Below are 22,013 nucleotides of genomic sequence, written 5' to 3'. Positions count from 1 at the left end.
GGAGTATAGTTCTCTGTGCTATACAGTAGGTCCTTGTTTATCTTTTTTATATATAGTAGTGTGTATCTATTAATTCCAAACTCCTAATTTATCCTCTTAGTTTTTTAGGAGGCTTGAATGAGTTTATACGTATAAATGCTTTAAAATTGTTTTTACTATCATAAGCTATAATTGTGTTTTGTTCATTCATTCAGTCATTTATTCATTCATTGCTTTCTTTCAATAAATATTTATTGACTGCCTTTTTATGTCAAGCATAAGTGCAAGGATATAGCAATGGACAAAACTGATGAAGGATTGTTAAGTTTATTATTATTATTATTCCAAGTCATTATGGGATGTCTCATGAACCACTCAGCACATACTGGACATCTATTATCCTTCCCATCTCCTAGTACAAAATAGCGACTCAATGAATGTTGATGGAGGGAAGTTCAAATACATGAGTCATTGCAACATAGAATAACAATCTGGAATTGCAATAAGGATTTGGAATTGGGAGATGCAATGTCAAGTCCCAGTTTTACTGAAATTTCCTAATCTAAAAACCTAGAAAGCTATACCATGAAACCACTAAGAGCCCTTTTGACTATGATTCTAGAAAGTAACTGAAATGATGCACTATTTGTTGACTGGTTATAATTCTATTTTTCTTAAAATAAACAAAATTCTAATTTTAGTCTAGCTTTAAATCTACAGAAAAGGTACAAAACACAACAGAGGGTTCCTGTATATGCTCTCAGTTTCCCTTATTATTAACATCTCACATTACTATGGTGTATTTGTCAAAGCTAATGAACAAATATTGATATATTATTACCTGGAGTCCATAGTTCTTTCTGATTTCATAAGTTTATACCTAAAGTTTTTTTTTCTTTTTCTTTTTTTAAATTATGTAAGTTTCAGGTAAACAACATTACAGTTCAACATCTGTATACACTACAGAGTGATCACCAGCATAAGTCTAGTTACCACCCATCACCATATAGTTGACCCCCTTTTACCCATTTTGCCCACCTCCACCCCCCCTTCCCCTCTGGTAACAACTAATCTAATCTCTGTATCTATGAGTTTGGTTTTGTTTTCTTTTGTTTGTTCCTCTGTTCTGGTGTTTTAGATTCCACCTAGGAGTGAAATCATATGGTATTTGTCTTTCTCCATCTGACTGTTACAATTGTGTGTACGTACCACATCTTTTTCTGAATTTAATTTCTTAATTTATATTGCAGTTTAGTTGACTTACAATGTTGTGTTAATTTCCTTATGTTCTTTTTTTTTTTTTTTTGCCCCATGATCCTAACCAGGACACCACATTATATTTAGTAATCCTGTCTCCTTAGACTTGTCTGGACTGTGACAGTTTTTCAGACTTTTCTTGTTTTGATGACCTTAATACTTTTGAGGACTCTTGGTCAGGAATTTTGTAGAATGTCCTTAAATTTAGGTTTGTTTATGCTTTTCTCATGGTTAGACAGGGGTTATGAGTTTTAGGAGGAAGATCACAGCGGTAATTCTCATCACATCTTAGCAAGAGTATATGCTATTAACATGATCAATGATCTAAAATTTTATTTTAATGACTGGATAGGTGTTATATATAATTGGTAATTTAATGTACCGTACTAAGGAAAATATCTTTGCTATATGTAATTTCTACGCAAAGTACAGTCATCCTTATTTGCGCGAGATTGGTTCCAGAACCCCTGTGGTTACCAAAATCTATGGATGCTCAGGTCCCTTATATAAAATGATGTAGTATTTGCATATAACCTACACACATCCTCCCGTTTACTTTAAATCATCTCTGAATTACTTACAATACTTAATACAATGTAAACGTTATGTAGCTAGTTGCAAATACAATGTAAATGCTATGTAAATAGTTTCCTACCCACAATAAATTCAGGTTTTGTTTTTTGGAAGTTTCTGGAATTTTTTTAAAAAATATATTCGATCCTTGGTTGGTTGAATCCGCAGATGCAGAACCCCCAGATACCAAGCGCCAACTAAATGAAATAGTTGATTCTTTTGTGGCATAATCTTAAAATATATTTACTTTACTTAAAAAAAAAAGTCCTCTTTACTACTGGCAAATGAAGAGTAAGTGAAAAATTCATGTCTTGTTATAAAGCAATAGTACTCTTATCTTTGTGGACTCAAGATCTACATATTAAATTTAATGTCAAACATGTAACTGTTTGTATTTCTTTCAAACTAACCGCAAGCTTGAGAAAATTTGCAGATCTTTGTTCAGCTATGTGGTCTGAAAGATGCAACAAAGTAAGAAGTGCCGGAAATTAAGCATTTTGGTACTAATTCCCCTAAGCCTGTCTCGTGCAAGGGACTTGCCTTAAGAAATATCGATGTTAATACTTCACTAAGCCCCGGACATAGACAGCCTGGTGTCTCTAATCTTTGGTGTCCTTGGTATAAATGTACATTATCCTCTGGGATTAGGAATGATGCTGATGTAGCTGTCACAGAGATTGGAAGGTCCATGGTTATGTTTATTCTATACTTCTGTTATGAATTTCACTGTAAATAGAGAAGTTGGATTAAGATTACTATAATCTATGCAATGTAAAATTTTCAGATCAAGACATAAAATAAACATTGTCATAACGCAGAGGAAAATTGTTAGAAGTAGGGTACTACTAGGGATATCCTTATTTAGATTCAAATGAAATAAATACCTACAGTATCACACTCTGGCTCCAGCAAGTGGCCACAATAAGTTTAATTATACCTCTCTTTATGGTTGTCACTTCCCATAGAACTGATCATAAAAACAATTGAGTGGTTTTAGCCCACTACTCTTTGTGACCTTACTATGGAGGTTCATTATTATGGCCAAGAGCATCATTCACAATACATTTTTCCCCAAATCCCTACTTTCTTAATTCCATGAAACACTGTGTCCTGACTCACCATATACTACTTGTGTAACCTTTGGAAATTTCCTTAACGTCTGAAATTTCTTCATTTTCAAAAGTATGTGTGACGGTTAAATGAAATTACATATATAAAACACTTAGCAAATGAACTGGCCACTTGCTATGTGTTCACAGACACTCATGCACCTGCTTTCAAAGAATACTTTCCAGTTTGCTGGGAGCAATGATGCCTACTGGACCATCTCAAGTTGGTTGTTGTGTTTTATGCCATATCTAGATTCTCAGAAATATTTTCTAGCAATTACCTGATATTTTAATGTTGGTATCTTAGTAGGCAAGTAAACACTAATCAGGAAGTGGGCCTCTCAGTGTTCAAGGAAATAAATGTATTCTGGTGGCAAAATTCAGTGTTAGGATCATTTTATTTATTTTTCTCTAGCCATGAGAGAGACTAGTCATCTTTTTTTTTTTTTCTAACATGGTTGGAGGATATTCTCCATGACACTGCAGGGGACTTACTTAATGGTCTTACAGCTAAATAAGTGATTAAAAGTATAGGAAGTGTCAGGCAAAGGGGAGAGCCAGATGGATTGTTTTATACAATAGCCCTCAACATGAATCTGAAAAAGAATATATATATATATATATATATATACACACATATATAAAAGTATATATTATATGTATACATATACATACATATATATATATAAGTGAATCACTTTGCTGTACACCTGAAGCATTGTAAATCAACTATATTTCAATAACATTTTTTAAATGAAAATTAATTCATTAATTAAAAAAAAAAGAGCCCATTTCTCTTCTGATTGACTAGTGTGTCTGATGCCATATTTGGGAAAGAAGCCATAAGCAACCTCACCCATATTCCCACCTCTCTCTCTGGATCAAAGGGAAAATCCAAGTTACAAGGCATCTTGATAACATAAACTAAAAAGAAGTAAGCGTTTATGAGGACAGCACTTCATTGCAGGTAGACCACTGTCCTTTACAGCCACTGCCCACTCCATTTATCATGGACTTTACAGTGTGGCACTGGATAGTGACCACAGCAGCATATGGAATGAGAAACGATTCCAAGAGCAGCTGTGGCTGGAGAGACAGCCTGGGAATAGTTTGAATAAAAGGTTAAGAACTAGCCAGCCGGGAGGCAGCAAAAAGTAACATAAAAATAGAAAGCACAGGGCATAGGGCTCATTTGCAATTCATTGTTGGGTATGGCAGACATTGCTGACATTGTGTTAACTAGCCTGTTTGAGTTGGGAGCTGTGTACACCCGAGTGAAGTTAGGACAAGGTAGTCTTACTTTGGAGGTTGACCTCTCCAGCTTTAGAATCAGACTTCAGAGGCAGAAGGGTTGTAGGGTTACAGTGCATCGACACTTTCTTGGTCATCAAGCTCTTGAAAGCTGTGACATTAACATGATATGACCAGTCTGTGAATTCCTTATAAAGAGTGGCTGTTGATGTTTGAATACTTTTGTGTCACAAGCTCCCTGAACACAGCCTGGTGCAGAGCATACATTTAATAAATATGCTAGATTAGAATTCATCTTATTTGTATATGGATGATTTCTGTACCGGTCCAATATACAACTCTTTGTAAATAAGGCAATGGTTTTCTAAACCTTTGATCTGGACAAAGCGATATGATATCAGGGTTCTTTTTTTTTTTCTGTATTTTGCACAAGCATACACAGGAGGATCAGTACCTATTTTTTAATTAAAGAAAGAGATGTAGAAGGAAAATAGAAAGACAAGTAGTAAAGAAAAATTAAAATATCTTAAAAACATTTATCCTCCATTTTATTTTTTTTAAAGCCATCCTTGTAGAAATATACAAAGCACAATGCACTGTAAAGATTATTTTACTAAGGCCATATGTTAACAAGAGAAATTTGTGAATATGTTTATTTACCCCATGGAAAAACGTTAAAGCCTGTTTGTATATATTTTCTAGAATTGTCCGAACGTGTTATATCAATAGACAAAACTATAAGTGGTCATCTATGTACATTTCCTCAGGAGATGATCGACACATAGTTGACAAGCAGCACTTGCTAGCTGTTCTTACCATAATTAGCCGAATGTAATATTAGTGATACACTTTCGAATAGGGAAAGGTAATACCACTGTTTTTGCCTTTTCTTCTGTGCTACTTTGACTGCAGACAGTACCACGGGGACACCAGCAATATCAACGACGACAACTGTGGAAATTCGCAAAAGCAGCGTTATGACAACTGAGATCACTTCTAAAGTGGAGAAAAGCCCCACGACAGCCACCGGCAATAGCTCCTGTCCTTCCACGGAGACTGAGGAAGAAAAGGCAAAACGGCTGCTTTACTGTTCTCTATGCAAGGTTGCTGTCAACTCCACCTCACAGCTGGAGGCGCACAACAGTGGTGAGATGCAGCGTTTTATTTTCTGTCTCAACAGCTCTGCAATTATCTTCCTCTGAATAGATTAGATCTTTTGCAGCAGGGGACAGAGGGGGAGGCAGAAAACTGGCAACTATTACATGGAATTCATTAACCATTAAGAAGTAAAAATGACAAGCAAAGTGTCACTTACAGGGGGGCAAGGAAGGGTTTCCAGGGCTCCCTTGCCATGCTGTATATGTGTTTGTGTGTATGTGTTTTATAAACATTAAGAGAGACAGTAAAATATAATTCTGAAGTGTCAACTTTGCATTTATATGATTTCTAGATTGCTATGTTACTTCCACACATTTGCTTGTAACTGAAATTTTCTGAAGTTGCACCAATAATATAGTTGCAAAAGTTGGTTGCATAACTCCATTCACTTTTGGTTAAAAACCTCCCTATTATGGTTTTTATGGCAAATAATGTTGTTTGGGCTAAATCTATATGAGCTGGAAAATTAAACTTAAGAAAATACTTCTTAGAGGCAGCCATGATGTCTACATATAATATTTTATTTATTTTTTCTGACAACGTAAAGATACTATTCCTTTGTTTTGACTGAGGCTCAGAGAAGACACATGACCAGTTAGGTGACAGAGCCATTATTCAAACCCAGGTCTCTCTAACTAACACTAAACTTTCATATAGCATAACAGAAAATACTGGTAAGCCGGGATGGAATTCTCTCCTGATACATTTTGATTCCATCTCCCTGCTCTTTCTATACATATATGTTTATATCTATATCTACATCTATATTTAAAGATGTTTTATATATATATATATATAAACCTATCTAACTAGATACATATATAGAGTATATCTATATCGATTTAAATAGATAAAGCTTTTATTGTTTATTTATTTACTTATGTCCTGCCTGAGGTTTTAGCCAGCCCTTTGTCCCAAGATCAGTTTTTCTCTAAAAGACTGGGTTCATTGCGAGGACTCTGTCAGCAATTACAATCGAAAAAGAATCATTTGTGAATCATACCCTGAGTTAATAGTGCAGCTGTGTGTTGATGGCGTCATCGACCAATCATTGTGCTGCACGCGTAATATTCAAGTACTGACTTCAAGGCTCTAAGGGGGTAATTGCAGAAGGAGGACAATTCCTTCCGCACACATCCTCGTCCTGCAGGCAGCATGAGTTATAGTCAGGGAGAGTTCATGAGTTCAGGGGCTGGGAGACACAGAATAGCATCTGGCCCCAAGTCAGAATCTGTACCATTCAGATTTGCCCTCTGTTTCCTCCTGCGAATACGTTCTTCCTGAATGTGAGATCACTGGGAGAGGGTGGGCATCATTGGAAATCCATTTACTTTTCCAGAATTCTTGATCATCCCCCCATAGTGACAGAGAAACACATTCACTTTGAGGGAGGATCTATTTTGACAGATAAACCATAGCCTTTGAGGTTGGAGTTAATTTACGAAGAACTTGGATGTCCTTTCTGAATTCTGATCAGAAACATCTGATTAGGAGGCAAAGAAGGGATGACTTATTTGTTTACGTCACATCAGGTCAACATTTTCCATATTACAGTTCTATGGTCATCTCTGGTTTGTGTATAAGAATTGCCATTGGAGCTTTATGTATATATATATATTTTATATGAATGTCAAATATATCCGTATGTTTATATATAAATATATTTATATTTATTTAAATACATACACACACACACACACACACACACACACACACATATATATATATATATATATATATATATATATATATCTCCTACATCCTGGGATTCTGATTTATTATATATCCAGGGCCTGGGAAGCTATAGTGTTTGGGAAAAGAAAAAAAACAAAAACAAAACCTGGCAAGTGTTTTGCAGGCAGAGCTGAGAACTAGTGTAACCATCTCACCTGGGAGTTTAAGACATGCTTTCGGTCGTCACCCTTACTTGAATCCCTTTCTAAGGGTGTCCCCTCCAAGCCTTCAGCCCAGTCGGGGGACTTTGGCCACTCCCCTTCCCTCCAAGGTGCTGCTTGGGGTTCTCGGTTCCTGTATTTCCCTTCCTGCGTCAGAGATCTTCCCCTCGGGGTGTGATGTTGGTAAACCTGTGGGGTGATTGTAGAGGGCAAGGCTCCGCATATGTCCCTCTCCTGTCAGGAGTAGGAATGGTCCTTGTAAGTCTCATCATAGGATTATTGTGGTGGGTTCTAGTTTGGGTTCCATGAGAAGCAGACTCTGAGACAAGGATGTCAGGGCAAATAGTTTTTAGGGAGATAAAGGGACAAGGTTAGTGGAGTTGGGAAAGGAGATAGGGCAGGGAAGGTGGCCAGCACAGCCAGCTACCAACGTGGGCAAACTGGACCTTACCCACCAAAGCCGGCCCCCCGCCCAGCTCCTACGCTTTTACTCTTAAAACCTTCAAGTGATCTAAGGACCCCCTTCTTAGCTACGCACAGGGCAGACCACAATCACCACCCCACCCACTGCATCCTCCAGTCACCCCCACCCTGTCAATATAACTTTAAAAGATTTCTCCAATTACTTCTTAGAGCCAGATATTAGGACAATACTGTTAAGATTGGGCTGTGTTTTTCAGGAAACCAAGTTTGAATATCAATTTTGCTCAGAAGCAACCAGGATGCAGCATGGGGAGATGTGTCCTTTGCATTTAAATTGTAATTCTAAGTGTTTCTCTTCTTTATCCTTTTAGAAATACATCATAGACATGGAATCAGGGCTATAGCACCGAGCGGAGAATTATGCACTTATGGTCTGTTCATGGGAAGCCTGCCACCTTCAAAACATGTTTTTCTCCTAATCTTGGAAAATGCATTTTAAAAAAAAAATTTATTGAAGTATAATTGGTTTACAATGTTGTGTTAGTTTCAGGTGTGCAGCAAAAGTGAATCAGTTATACATATACATATATCCATTCTTCTTCAGATTATTTTCCCATATTGGTTATTACGGAATATTGAGTAGAGTTCCCTGTGTGATACAGTAGGTCCTTATTGGTTATCTATTTTATATATAGTGATGTGTATATGTCAATCCCAGTCTCCTAATTTCCCTTCCCTTGCCGTTTCCCCTTTGGTAACCATAAGTTTGTTTCCAAAATCTATGAGTCTTTCTGTTTTGTAAATAATTACATTTGTATCATTTTTAAAAAACTAGATTCCACATGTGAGTGATATCATATGATATTTGTCTTTCTCTGTCTGACTTACTTCATGTGATTCACAAAACGGTCTAAGAGTGCTTGAAATACCCTGAGAGGACATACTCTTTTCGAGAGATCTGGAAGGCTCCTTTTATTTGTGTGTTATAGACGTGTATTATAAAAGATATGTTTTGCCTTTTTCTTTAAAGAAATTCCCCCCAAACATCCTACTAGGTAATGCTTTGCTTAGCTGTTTTTGATGATTTTCTCTATATAATTGAAAAAAACTTTGGAATGTTTTATAATTAGTCCTCATTACTAATTTGGGCAGATTTTTCTGGTAATGACTTAAAGTGGTAATATTTGATCATTTTCACTAAGCTCATTCCAGCTCTTCTATCCCTACACAGAGCTTATTTTTAAGTTCACTAAGTTTTAATATATAGAAATGACACGTTATCAAAGGATGGAATTTCTAAATTTTTGCCTAAACACAAAATCAGTGTTAAGAAGGAGAAGAGAAGATTGACTAAAATTTCTTGAGCATGTGGGTGTGCCAGAAATAATGCTTAAGATAAAAAATGCATCTAATACGATACTTCAGTAGAGGAGATCTTTTTTTTTCTATAGCTACAGACATTGAGGCACATTGAGGCACAAGTAAGTTGAAACTACTCAGCTGATGGAGGCTGACTTATACCATTTCAGAGCCTGAGCTTATAAATCTCTTTCCAGAGAGTTTGCTGTGTTTGTTGATCTTTATAAATATCTAATACTTCGCTAATTTTCACTGATTGTCTACCATGTGTTGCTCACTGAGAATCTAAATTTGAGCAAAGCCCAGGAATTGCCTTTTAGGAAGCCCTGGTCTAGTTTGTGCCTCTGTGTTCAGGAAGAGAATGTGTAAAGACTTGTTTCATCCAGAGATCTGTCCTTTCGTGTTTCAAGTAAAAAACTCATTTAAGCCAGTCAGCCATGGTGGTCCATGTTTATGGCCTTATTATTATTAAGGCCCAAAGATTATCTACCACTTCTCTTCAGCATCTTCTAGGGTAATGGTAAGACTTCAACTGGATGGGAAATACAGATACAGACTCTTCTATCACAAGTCTGCTGTTGCGCCTTCTTTAAACTTTCTACAAATGTTTAAAAAACCAATTCAGCCCCATAGACCTCCGTGTTACGCATGTTCCTGCAGGGCATACTTGAGCAGGAGAGATGTACTGTCTAATATGATAACGACTAGCCTGAGGTGGCTATTTAAATTTAAATTACTTACCTGTTCAGTTTCAGCTGCAGTAACCTCATATCAAGTGCTCAAGAGCGTCTCTGACTAAAGGCCACCATATTGGTAGGTACAAATCAAGAACATTTCCATCAGCAAAGAAGTTCCTATCAGACAGTGGACTGGAGCTACAATTCTTTTTCCTTTTTTTAAAAAAAAATTTTTCTTGCAATATAGTTGATTTACCATGTTGTATTAGTTTCAGGTGTACAGCCATGTGAATCAGTTACACATATATCTACTCTTAGAGTCTTACAATTCTTTTTTTTTTAACATCTTTATTGGAGTTTAATTGTTTTGCGTTGTTGTGTTAGTTACTGCTGTATAACACAGTGGATCAGCTATGTGTATACATATATCCCCATATCCCCTCCCTCTTGCGTCTCCCTCCCACCCTCCCCATCCCACCCCTCTAGGTAGTCACAAAGCACCAAGCTGATCTCCCTGTGCTATGGTGGCTGCTTCCCACTAGCTATCTATTTGACATTCGGTAATGTATATATGTCCATGCCACTCTCTCACTTCGTCCCAGCAAACCCTTCCCCCTCCCCATGTCCTCAAGTCCATTCTCTACATCTGCGTCTGTATTCCTGTCCTGCCCCTAGGTTCTTCAGAACCATTTTTTGTTTTTTTGGATCCCATATGTATGTGTTAGCATATGGTATTTGGTTTTCTCTTTCTCATTTACTTCACTCTGTGTGACAGACTCTAGGTCCATCCTTTCAGTACAGATAACTCAATTTCTTTTCTTTTTATGGCTGAGTAATATTCCATTGTATATATGTGCCACATCTTCTTTATCCATTCATCTGTCGATGGACACTTAGGTTGCTTCCATGTCCTGGCTATTGTAAATAGAGCTGCAATGAACATTGTGGTACATGTCTCTTTTTGAATTATGGTTTTCTCAGGGTATATGCCCAGTAGTGGGATTGCTGGGTCATATGGTAGTTCTACTTTTAGTTTTTTAAGGAACCTCCATACTGTTTTCCATATTGGCTGTATCCATGTACATTCCCACCAACAGTGCAAGAGGGTTCCCTTTTCTTCACACCCTCTCCAGCATTTATTGTTTGTAGATTATTTGATGGCCATTCTGAATGGTGTGAGGTTTGCATTTCTCTAATAATTAGTGATGTTGAGCATCCTTTCATGTGTTTCTTGGCAATCTGTATATCTTCTTTGTAGAAATGTCTATTTAGGTCTTCTGCCCATTTTTGGATTGGGTTGTTTGTTTTTAGGTTATTGAGCTGCATGAGCTGCTTGTATATTTTGGAGATTAATCCTTTGTCAGTTGCTTCATTTGTTACTATTTCCTCCCATTCTGAGGGTTGTAGTTTCATCTTGTTTATGGTTTCCTTTGCTGTGCAAAAGCTTTTAAGTTTTATTAGGTCCCATTTGTTTATTTTTGTTTTTATTTCCATTTCTGTAGGAGGTGGGTCAAAAAGTATCTTGCTGTGATTTATGTCATAGAGTGTTCTGCCTATGTTTTGCTCTAAGTTTCATAGTGTCTGGCCTTACATTTAGGTCTTTAATACATTTTGAGTTTATTTTTGTATACGGTATTAGGAAGTGTTCTAATTTCATTCTTTTACATGTAGCTGTCCAGTTTTCCCAGCACCACTTATTGAAGAGGGTGTCTTTTCTCCATTGTATATTCTTGCCTCCTTTGTCAAAGATAGGGTGACCAAGTGTGTGTGGGTTTATCTCTGGGCTTTCTATCCTGTTCCATTCATTTATATTTCTATTTTTGTGCCAGTACCGTGCTCTCTTGATTACTGTAGCTTTGTAGTATAGTGAGAAGTCAAGGAGCCTGATTCTTCCATCTCTTTTTCTCTTTCTCAAGATTGCACTGGCTATTCGGGATCTTTTGTGTTTCCATACAAATTGTGAAAATTTTTTGTTCTAGATGTGTAAAATGCCATTGGTAGTTTGATAGGGATTGCATTGAATCTGTAAATTGCTTTGGGTAGTATAGTCATTTTCACAATGTTGCTTATTCCAATCAAAGAACATGGTATATCTCTCCATCTGTTTGTATCCTCTTTAATTTCTTTCATCAGTGTCTTATAGTTTTGTGCATGCAGGTCTTTCGTCTCCTTGTGAAGGTTTATTCCTAGGTATTTTATTCTTTTTGTTGCAGGGGTAAATGGGAGTGTTTCCTTAATTTGTCTTTCAAATATTTTGTTGTTAGTGTACAGGAACACAAGAGATTTCTGTGCATTAATTTTGTATCCTGCTACTTTACCGAAATCATTGATTAGCTCTAGTAGTTTTCTGGTAGCATCTTTAGGATTCTCTATGTATAGTATCATGTCATCTGCAAACAGTGACAGTTTTACTTCTTTTCCAATTTTGACTCCTTTTATTTCTTTTTCTTCTCTGATCGCTGTGGCTAAAACTTCCAAAACTATGTTGAATAATAGCGGTGAGAGTGGGAAACCTTGTCTTGTTCCTGATCTTAGTGGAATGATGTTGGCTGTGGGTTTGTCATATATGGCCTTTATTATGTTGAGGTAAGTTCCCTCTATGCCTACTTTCTGGAGAGTTCTTATCATAAATGGATGTTGAATTTGTTGAAAGCTTTTTCTGCATCTATTGAGATTATCATATGGTTTTTATCCTTCAATTTGTTAATATGGTGTATCATATTGATTGATTTGGATATATTGAAAAATCTTTGCATTCCTGTGATAAACCCCACTTGATCATGGTGTGTGATCCTTTCAATGTCCTGTTGGATTCTGTTTGCTAGTATTTTGTTGAGGATTTTTGCTTCTATATTCATCAGTGATATTGGCCTGTAGTTTTCTTTCTTTGTAATATCTTTTTTTGGTTTTGGTATCAGGATGATGGTGTCCTCGTAGAATGAGTTTGGGAATGTTCCTCCCTCTGCTATACTTTGGAAGATTTTGAGAAGGATAGGTGTTAGCTCTTCTCTAAATGTTTGATAGAATTCACCTGTGAAGCCATCTGGTCCTGGGCTTTTGTTTGTTGGAAGATTTTTAATCACAGTTTCAATTTCAGTGTTTGTGATTGGTCTGTTCATATTTTCTATTTCTTCCTGGTTCAGTCTCAGAAGGTTGTGCATTTCTAAGAATTTGTCCATTTCTTCCAGGTTGTCCATTTTATCATCATATGGTTGCTTGTAATAGTGTCTTATGATCCTTTGTATTTCTGCAGTGTCAGTTGCTACTTCTCCTTTTTCATTTCTAATTCTATTGATTTGAGTCTTCTCCCTTTTTTTTTTTTGATGAGTCTGGCTAATGGTTTATCAATTTTGTTTATCTTCTCAAAGAACCAGCTTTTAGTTTTATTGATCTTTGCTATAGTTTTCTTCATTTCTTTTTCATTTATTTCTGATCTGATATTTATGATTTTTTTCCTTCTGCTAACTTTGGGGTTTTTTTGTTCTTCTTTCTCTAATTGCTTAAGTGTAAAGATAGTTTATTTATTTGAGATTATTCTTGATTCTTGAGGTAGGGTTTTATTCCTATATACTTCCCTCATAGAACTGCTTTTGCTGCATCCCATAGGTTTTGTGTCATTGTGTTTTCATGGTCATTTGTTTCTAGGTATTTTTTTATTTCTTCTTTGATTTCTTCAGTGATCTCTTGGTTATTTAGTAATGTATTGTTTAGCCTCCATGTGTCTGTAAGTTTTACATTTTTTTTCCTGTAATTGATATCTAGTCTCATAGCATTGTTGTCGTAAAAGATACTTGATATGATTTCAATTTTCTTAAATTTACCAAGGCTTGATTTGTGACCCAAAATATGATCTATCCAGAAGAATGTTCCATGAGCACTTGAGAAGAAAGTGTATTGTGTTGTTTTTGGATGGAATGTCCTATAAATATCAATTAAGTCCATCTTGTTTAATGTATCATGTAAAGCTTGTGTTAACTTATTTATTTTCATTTTGGTTGATCTGTCCATTGGTGAAAGTGGGGTGTTAAAGTCCCCTACTATGAATGTGTTACTGTTGACTTCCCCTTTTATGGCTGTTAGCATTTGCCTTATGTATTGAGGTGCTCCTATGTTGGCTGCATAAATATTTCAATTGTTATATCTTCTTCTTGGATTGATCCCTTGATATTTATGTAGTGTCCTTCTTTGTCTCTTGTAATAGTCTTAATTTAAAGTCTATTTTGTCTGATATGAGAATTGCTACTCCAGCTTTCTTTTGATTTCCATTTGCATGGAATATCTTTTTCCCTCCCCTCACTTTCAGTCTGTATGTGTCCTTAGGTCTGAAGTGTGTCTCTTGTAAACAGTATATATACAGGTCTTGTTTTTGTATCCATTCAGCCAGTCTATGTCTTTTGGTTGGAACATTTAATCCATTTACATTTAAGGTAATTATTGATATGTATGTTCCTATTACTATTTTCTTAATTGTTTTGGGTTTGTTATTGTAGGTCTTTTCCTTCTCTTGTGTTTCCTGCATAGAGAAGTTCCTTTAGCATTTGTTGTAAAGCTGGTTTGGTGGTGCTGAATTCTCTTAACTTTTGCTTATCTGTAAAGGTTTTAATTTCTCCATCAAATCTGCATGAGGTCCTTGCTGGGTATAGTAATCTTGGTTGTAGGTTCTTCCCTTTCATCACTTTAAATATGTCCTGCCACTCCCTCCTGGCTTGCAGAGTTTCTGCTGATAGATCAGCTGTTCACCTTATGGGGATTCCCTTGTGTGTTATTTGTTGCTTTTCCCTTGCTGCTTTTAATATTTTTTCTTTGTATTTAATTTTTGATAGTTTGATTAATACGTGTCTTGGCGTGTTTCCCCTTGGATTTATCCTGTATGGGACTCTCTGCACTTCCTGAACTTGATTGACTATTTCTTTTCCCATATTAGGGAAGTTTTCAACTATAATCTCTTGAAATATTTTCTCAGTCCCTTTCTATTTCTCTTCTTCTGGGACCCCTATAATTCAAATGTTGGTGCATTTAATGTTGTCCCAGAGGTCTCTGAGACTGTCCTCAATTCTTTTCATTTTTTTTTTTCTTTATTCTGCTCTGCGGTAGTTATTTCCACTATTTTGTCTTCCAGGTCACTTTTCCATTCTTCTGCCTCAGTTATTCTGCTCTTGATTCCTTCTAGCGAATTTTAAATTTCATTTATTGTGTTGTTCATCATTGTTTGTTTGCTCTTTAGCTCTTCTAGGTCCTTGTTAAATGTTTCTTGTAGTTTCTCTATTCTATTTCCAAGATTTTGGATCATCTTTACTATTATTACTCTGAATTCTTTTTCAGGTAGACTGCCTATTTCCTCTTCATTTGTTTGGTCTGGTGGGTTTTTACCTTGCTGCTTCGTCTGCTGCATATTTCTCTGTCTTCTCATTTTGCCTCTCTTACTGTCTTTGGGGTCTCCTTTTTGCAAGCTGCAGGTTCATAATTCCCGTTGTTTTGGGGATCTTCCCCCAGTGGCTAAAGTTGTTTTGGTGGGTTGTGTAGGCTTCCTGGTAGAGGGGACTGGTGCCTATTTTCTGGTAGATGAAGCTGAATCTCGTCTTCCTGGTGGGCAGGACTACATCCGGTAATGTGTTTTGGGTTGTCTGTGAACTTATTGTGGTCTTTGGCAGCCTCTCTGCTAATGGTTGGGGTTGTGTTCCTGTCTTGTTAGTTGTTTGACATGGGGTGTCCAGCACTGGAGCTTGCTGGTCGTTGGGTGGAGCTGGGTCTTAGCATTGAGATGGAAATCTCTGGGAGACCTCTCACTCTCACTGATTGATATTACTTGGGGCCAAGAGGTCTCTGGTGGTGCAGTGTCCTGACCTCGGCTCTCTCACCTCAGAGGCTCAGGCCTGACCCCTGGCTGGAGTACCAAGATGCTGTCAGCCGCACGGCAGTGAAATGTGGCTGTCTCCATTATGAAGTCAGATTATAAGGGTCTACAATAGCTGTTCAGCTACAACAACAGGCTGACTTGGAAGCACTTTGTCTACGAGGCTCTCTCCAGCAGCTGGTGGCTAAAAGAGTAGGTCTCTGTGTGTGCTGCCAGAACCTTAAACGTTTATATAGAGGTCTTCACTGGGTTCAGTCACGGATTTGGTACAGATGGTCTCAAGAACATCTTACTCTCTCAAGGCTGTGTGCTTGAAACTGCTCCTAAGCCTGAGGGTCTACAAGCTGAAGGAAGATGAGACTGCCCGGGGTGGCCTGAAAGCCGTGATTCTTGCCACAAACCCTGCTGTTGCTGTCATGGAATCCAGCTTCCCCCGCTGCTCTGCAATCAGTTTTCAGTGAAGCTTTCTCTCTGTGCTGATGAGATTCCTGCTACTTGACTTGCCCAAAGCCATAGAGGCCTTAAATGTTGGGGCTGTGATGCAAACCCAGCCAATCTGGCTCCAAGGTCGGTGTCACCTCACCCTAAATGCCTCACCCCTGCAAGCCACCTCCTCAAACCTGCACTGCCACAGGAAGAGTCACCTGCATTCTTACAATTTTTAAATAATGTACTTTGGGGGTTTGCAATATGGGTGATTTAGGATATATTACCTAATAGAAAAATTTTATGTAGCTGTGAGCATTCAGGGTTTAGTTATTTCATGTTCGGTGACATCCCACAGATGAACAACCAGAATAAGTGATTTCAGAGTTGTGTCGAGATGTGCTTTCTTGCTGTGTACTTTTACGTGCTGTGCTTCTTAAGAGTGGTTTCGTGCGCAAACCAAGTAGAACGTTCAACCTACATTATTTTTTCTACTCGAGCCTAATATAATGTCACTGATATTTAGAACATTTTAGGAAGCTTGCACATGAAACTGTTTCCCTACTGAGGGCATGCGGCTTGAAGGTGAAAAGTGGGAGGGCTTTCGCTTTTCACCTTATACTTTTCCGTGCTCTTTGAATTTTCTAACAAAGTGTTACTTTCATTTAAAAAAGTGAAAACTGAACTAGTTACACAAAAAGTAAGCAAAAACACTGCTTTTATAAATAACTAAGACAACATCATATCTGTTATACTATGAGAGTGTCTAATTTGTCCATTTATTGAGTGTTTATTATGTGAAAACCTTTTTACCGGGTTCTCTTGGTTAATGGATATGAAAGCAGTGGAGCATTTTCCCATGATTTTAAGGGCCTTGTTTCTAAGTAGCAGAGATGGGTGCAAATAAGGATTGTTAAGTGCATGTCTAAAGCAGCACAGGAAATCCTCCATCTTCCTTGTAGTCCATTGTTATAGATAAAAGAGGCTTTCTGGATGCCTGAAAATTCTCATGTGCTGGTATGTCCAGGGTTACAGCCATATCAATTCCACATGTTTATCTCCCCATCAAACCCAGCCAGTGCTCCACTTACTGGTTCCCAGGGTCTGCAGAGCTCTTTCCTGAGCTGTCTTTGGACACCGAGTCCATCCCCGCTGGTGCTGTGTGGCTGGCCTCCCCTTCTGTTCCCACTTCATAGCTCTTCCTCAGAAGACCTTTCTGATGCTAAAAGCAAAGTTCTCCTCTCCTCTGTTTCCCTTGTCTCTACTTTCACCTCTGCCATTTGGACTTGTGATGCATTACTGATGAATCAACAAATTACTTTCAACCAGGGAGCTAACAGAAATAACACAGTGTTTTACTCATTTGGGGCATTCCTTGGTCACCTGATACCATAGATGCCATTCTGGGTACTTACTGTTTGTTGATATGCTGATAAAATAAACCAAAGATTTCATTTCAAAGACAAAATAAAATTAAGATTGACATGGAAAATACATAGTATATATGAGGTCAGGGTAATAAAAGGTTAATTTGACATTTAGTGGATTAAAAAAAAGAGAGAACATGGAAGCTCTTGATGCCAATTATACCCTTCAGGTGTAGAGATTCAAAACAACTTTCTTTCCTTGGGACACACAGAGTTGGACTATAATGCCGTTTTACTGAATGTTATAAATAAACACATCTAAAAACAGCTTTGCATTTTGCTGTTTGCATGGAGGCTGACCACCTTCCTGCCCATGTATCTATAAGCTGGAATCATCTGAACTTGTCAATGAGAAGGTAACTAAACTATCACTGGCAGTCACGTGGGTTTGCTAAGGGCCTAGTCTAACACTATTAAATCTCATCTCTTGGGCACTCTGGAAAATTGAACTTTAAGGTATTGAAATGTATTTTATAGAAAGGTGAATTTTGCAACTCTACCAGGATACATTTCCCTATAAAATGAATCTCTCTGAAACTTCCTTTGTACTGTTTAGACAGTTAATCTGACAGCTTGAACTGAGGCTTAAAAATAGCCATATTTTGTACCTATAATACTCCTTATGAAAATCTATCCTAAGGAAATAACCTTAGGATAGATTTTAAAAGATTAACAAGTAGGATGTTCATTACAAAATAATTATACAGGGAAAGAAAAGAAAATAATCCAAATGTCTAATATTAGATAAGTGGTTAAATATATAACGTTCATGTATTGTAAGCCTATGCTGTCATTAAAAATCATGTGCATTTTTAGAAGTATGTATAATTCCAAGGAAAGTTCTATACAAAATTACTTTAACTAAGTTATCCAGACTTTTTAAAATGCACATATACAAATAGAAAATAAAAGACTGGTACATGATGACCACCATTAATATTTTGATATGCTTCTCCTTGATGGAACTCTGGGTTTTTTTCCATTTTAAAGAAATTTCCCCAATTTTCCTGATGACCTAGAGAATGATTGATTTAATTTTAAAAAGTCATTTGCCCGTTTTCTTGCTCACCCACCTTTCCTTTATGCCAGTACCTAACTTAAGAGCCATCTAAAAAAGGAAGTTGCAAAAATGATGAGGAATTAAAGGGAAGGCTAGCCTCTATTCACTCTGCAGCACATATTATTTTGATTTTTGCAGATACAATATCTTGACCCAAGGCAATCAAAAGCAAACAAATAAAAAAAGCAAACAAAATCAGTATTTCTAGGAGCATGATGACTTGCTGCATTTAAACTGTGGTTGGAGAACCGTTTCACATTTCAGGAATCATGGAAGCTTCAAACGAATGTCATTATCAGTGATGGCCTTTTAAAAGTGATGGGAAGAAAATAGTCCATTTAAAGTACAGAAGCAGCTTTGCAATGGCCCTACTGTGCAATCACAGGGGAAGGCACAAGCCTTGCGAGATATTTACACATTGTTGGAACCTGAGGTAGTCAAACCTGCCATCACAAAGCCACTGTCATTTATTATAGCATCCTGGTTCCGGGTACTCTGCTGAGCAGAAAGGAGCATTACAAGAAAACAAGGGGAAGGGGGCTTTGAAAGACTCAAATTAAAATCCGAGTTTAGAAAAGACTTCATTAACAAAATAGAAAAATTAAAGGTACTATGAGAGATTCCTGTGTCACTGGAATTCAGCTAGCTCAGACATCCTTAGTGGATTTCTAGCTAAATCCCCATAGCTCTAAGGACTTAATTAGAAATCCACTTTCTACCTGCCAGTAACTTCAAGTAGTGTTTGCTTTGTGAGCTGGGCAAGTAACTTAACCTTTCTGAGTCTCAGTTTGTTATCTCTAAAACGGGCATGATAATAGCACCTAAACTCGTGGGTGGCTAAGAGCAGGTAAATAATTTATCACAATATGTGCAATGTTTAAAAAGTAAAATAAGTATCAGTTCTCCTAATAGTCACTATTTTAGAGTATTCATGCACATTTGATCTCTCAAAAACATAAATGCTTGAAAATTAAGAGTAGTACATCTCTCCTTAATTGTAGCTGTACTTGAAGGAAAAACAGCTACCTTTACAGGCTGTTCAAGCTTTAAGATCTTATAAAATGATCTAATATCTATTTAATTATGACTGACAAGCCGCTACTAGATGCAGGAGGTTACATTGCACAAACGTTCCACTCTATGTGATGATGAATAGTAACCCCAGAGTCAAAGCTATTAGCTGAAGTTTTTCACCCAATCTCAGCACAATTTTAACCACATGTGTTTGGTGTGTGTGTGTGTGTGTGCACGTGTGTGTAAGGCATGCATGAGTGTGTATATTTAACTTTCCTATCTTTACTAGCTTCTGTGGAGAGACTACACTGAAATAATAATGCTAATGACACAGTGATTTTTCTGAGGTTGGGCATTTCTCCAATGCTCACGTATCTTCTGTTTCTTTCCTTCCCCTAGGGACAGGACATAGGTGGGTCTTAGCTTGCCAGAGATAATATGGAGAATGTCTGTTTTCTGGATTTTTACTTACTGTTGCTATTGGTAGCAACTTAGTATTGGGAGCAACTTTTTTGACTTTCTTCTCCTCCTAACCCATCTGTCACTCAATCCTGAGGCAAGCCACCCACGCCTGACTTTTTTTTGTCCTCCCAGGCAAGATGAAGTACTTCCATATCAGTGAATAGGTAGAAACAGTTTTCTGAACCATTCTGGTTGCCACTATCAAACGCCAGCTCAAATCACACAGGATATTAACCAGAGTAAGTCAAGGGGCCTTCGAGAAAGTCAGGATGAGGGGCTTCCCTGGTGGCGCAGTGGTCGAGAGTCCGCCTGCCGATGCAGGGCACGCGGGTTCGTGCCCCGGTCCGGGAAGATCCCACATGCCGCGGAGCGGCTGGGCCCGTGAGACATGGCCGCTGGGCCTGCGCGTCCGGAGCCTGTACTCCGCCACGGGAGAGGCCACAATAGTGAGAGGCCCGCGTACCGGAAAAAAAAATAAGGTCAGGATGAGAATTTGTCTCTTACTGACTGCTACTTAGACATTCCTAAGCCACAGCGGCCCCAGGAAAGCTTCTCAGTTTGACTATAGAGGTTGCATGGGAAAAAAATATTTTGATAAAATCACCTGTTTGGATAGAGAAGGTTGGATAACCCTCTATTCACATAGTGGTACAAAAGCTTCGAATTTGTAGGAAGATGGTATAAATGAAGGTAGGAGAAAACAATGTGTGTGTGTGTGTGTGTGTGTGTGTGTGTGTGTGTATACATATATATATATATATATATATGCATATATATACTCATTCATTAATTATTTGTGTAGGTATGTATTGCTCACCAGAACATTGCTTGCCCTACTCTCATTTATGGTATCTTCATACAAAGCAGAAAGCATTAGGTCACTATATTGCAGTGGACATGGGTGAAAGTGAACCCCGGGGCAGCCTCACTGCTACCACCACCACTACCACATGGTTCTTTGACTCCGTATTTCAGCCTCTCCCGTCTTCTCACAAAACGTTGACTTTTTTCTCTCTCCTTAATATGTTGAGATATGAACATTTTCATTGCTGTGTATAAGAAAATGAGATTCAAAGTGGGGAACCTAAGTGGTAAAAATATGCATTTTTAAATATTGGACTCAGTAAAGGTATCATTTTACAAGAGAGAAACGTATGGCTCTAAACCTGTTCCGTATGTGCGTTGCCTCTTATTGAAGACATGGGTGATTGACACGGAGCTAGAGAGCCCTCAGCATCTTTTCTTCATTGATATGGAATGATTCTGAGAGGCTGGCCCAAGAACCAGAAGTTAAGAATTTCTCTTTTTTTCTCTGCTTCCAGAACTGATAACAATCTAATAAATACAATTAGGAAGGTGAAACCCCTAAATCAGGATTTAGAAAACCAGAATGGCAGAAAGGACATCAATGATTACAAGAGAAAATTTCATAGCAAAAACATATGGCTAAATGAGAAAAGTAAAGCATACTTATCAACTCCAAGGAGAAGGAAATTGTGAGCAAAGTTTTTGAAAGCAAACTGCCATCCTGAATTTTATTGTTTAAAAAAAGCAAATCTTGATAAGTAGAATTACATTAGTTATGTGGGACAGCCAAAAGATGTGACTGGTTTAATAAAAAGAAGGGTTTCTTTACAGTGTATCTGCTTAGTCGGTGAATCCCCCCGTTTTTTACTCATTTGTTTATATTTGAAATTTCATAGCCAATCAGTGTGAACTTTCCTATTCTAATAGGACTTTTTTTCCAGAGTCATTAAGATCTCCATACAATTACTCTCCCTCTTTGATCCTAAACCCCATAGCCAGGAAAGCTTGTTTGTATTCTATTTAGAAAGTGGGCATTTAATTAGTGCCACTTCTGTAAACACACCGTGTTTAAACTGATCACACTTGTTACACCTCACCTCCAACTACACCTGTAGCAACTAAGTCACTCTTCCTCATCAGCTATCATTTATGTCTTATTAGCATCAAGAGGAAATGAAAAGAAGTCACACCCATTTAATTTCATCTCAGGACTTTTGAGTTTAGCTCCTGTACTGATGGTGCTTATTTGTAAAACAGGACATTATAAAAAGATGAGTGATTA

General features: G+C 37.5%; 1 protein-coding gene across 1 annotated transcript in view; it reads left to right on the top strand.

Moving 5' to 3' along the window:
* ZNF385D (zinc finger protein 385D) overlaps window positions 1–22,013 on the top strand; it is a 246,355-nt gene that overhangs the window by 208,744 nt on the left and 15,598 nt on the right. Inside the window, exon 4 of the mRNA XM_022554708.2 lies at window positions 5,082–5,315. Within this exon, the coding sequence (XP_022410416.2) occupies window positions 5,082–5,315 (234 nt within the window). The remainder of the gene's footprint in view (window positions 1–5,081; window positions 5,316–22,013) is intronic.

Source organism: Delphinapterus leucas, chromosome 4 (assembly GCF_059928025.1).
Source record: "Delphinapterus leucas isolate spDelLeu-1000000601 "Yukka" chromosome 4, BTC_Dleu_Yukka2, whole genome shotgun sequence".
In the NCBI taxonomy this organism is placed as follows: Eukaryota; Metazoa; Chordata; class Mammalia; order Artiodactyla; family Monodontidae; genus Delphinapterus; species Delphinapterus leucas.
This window is presented reverse-complemented; position numbering and strand designations above follow the sequence as displayed.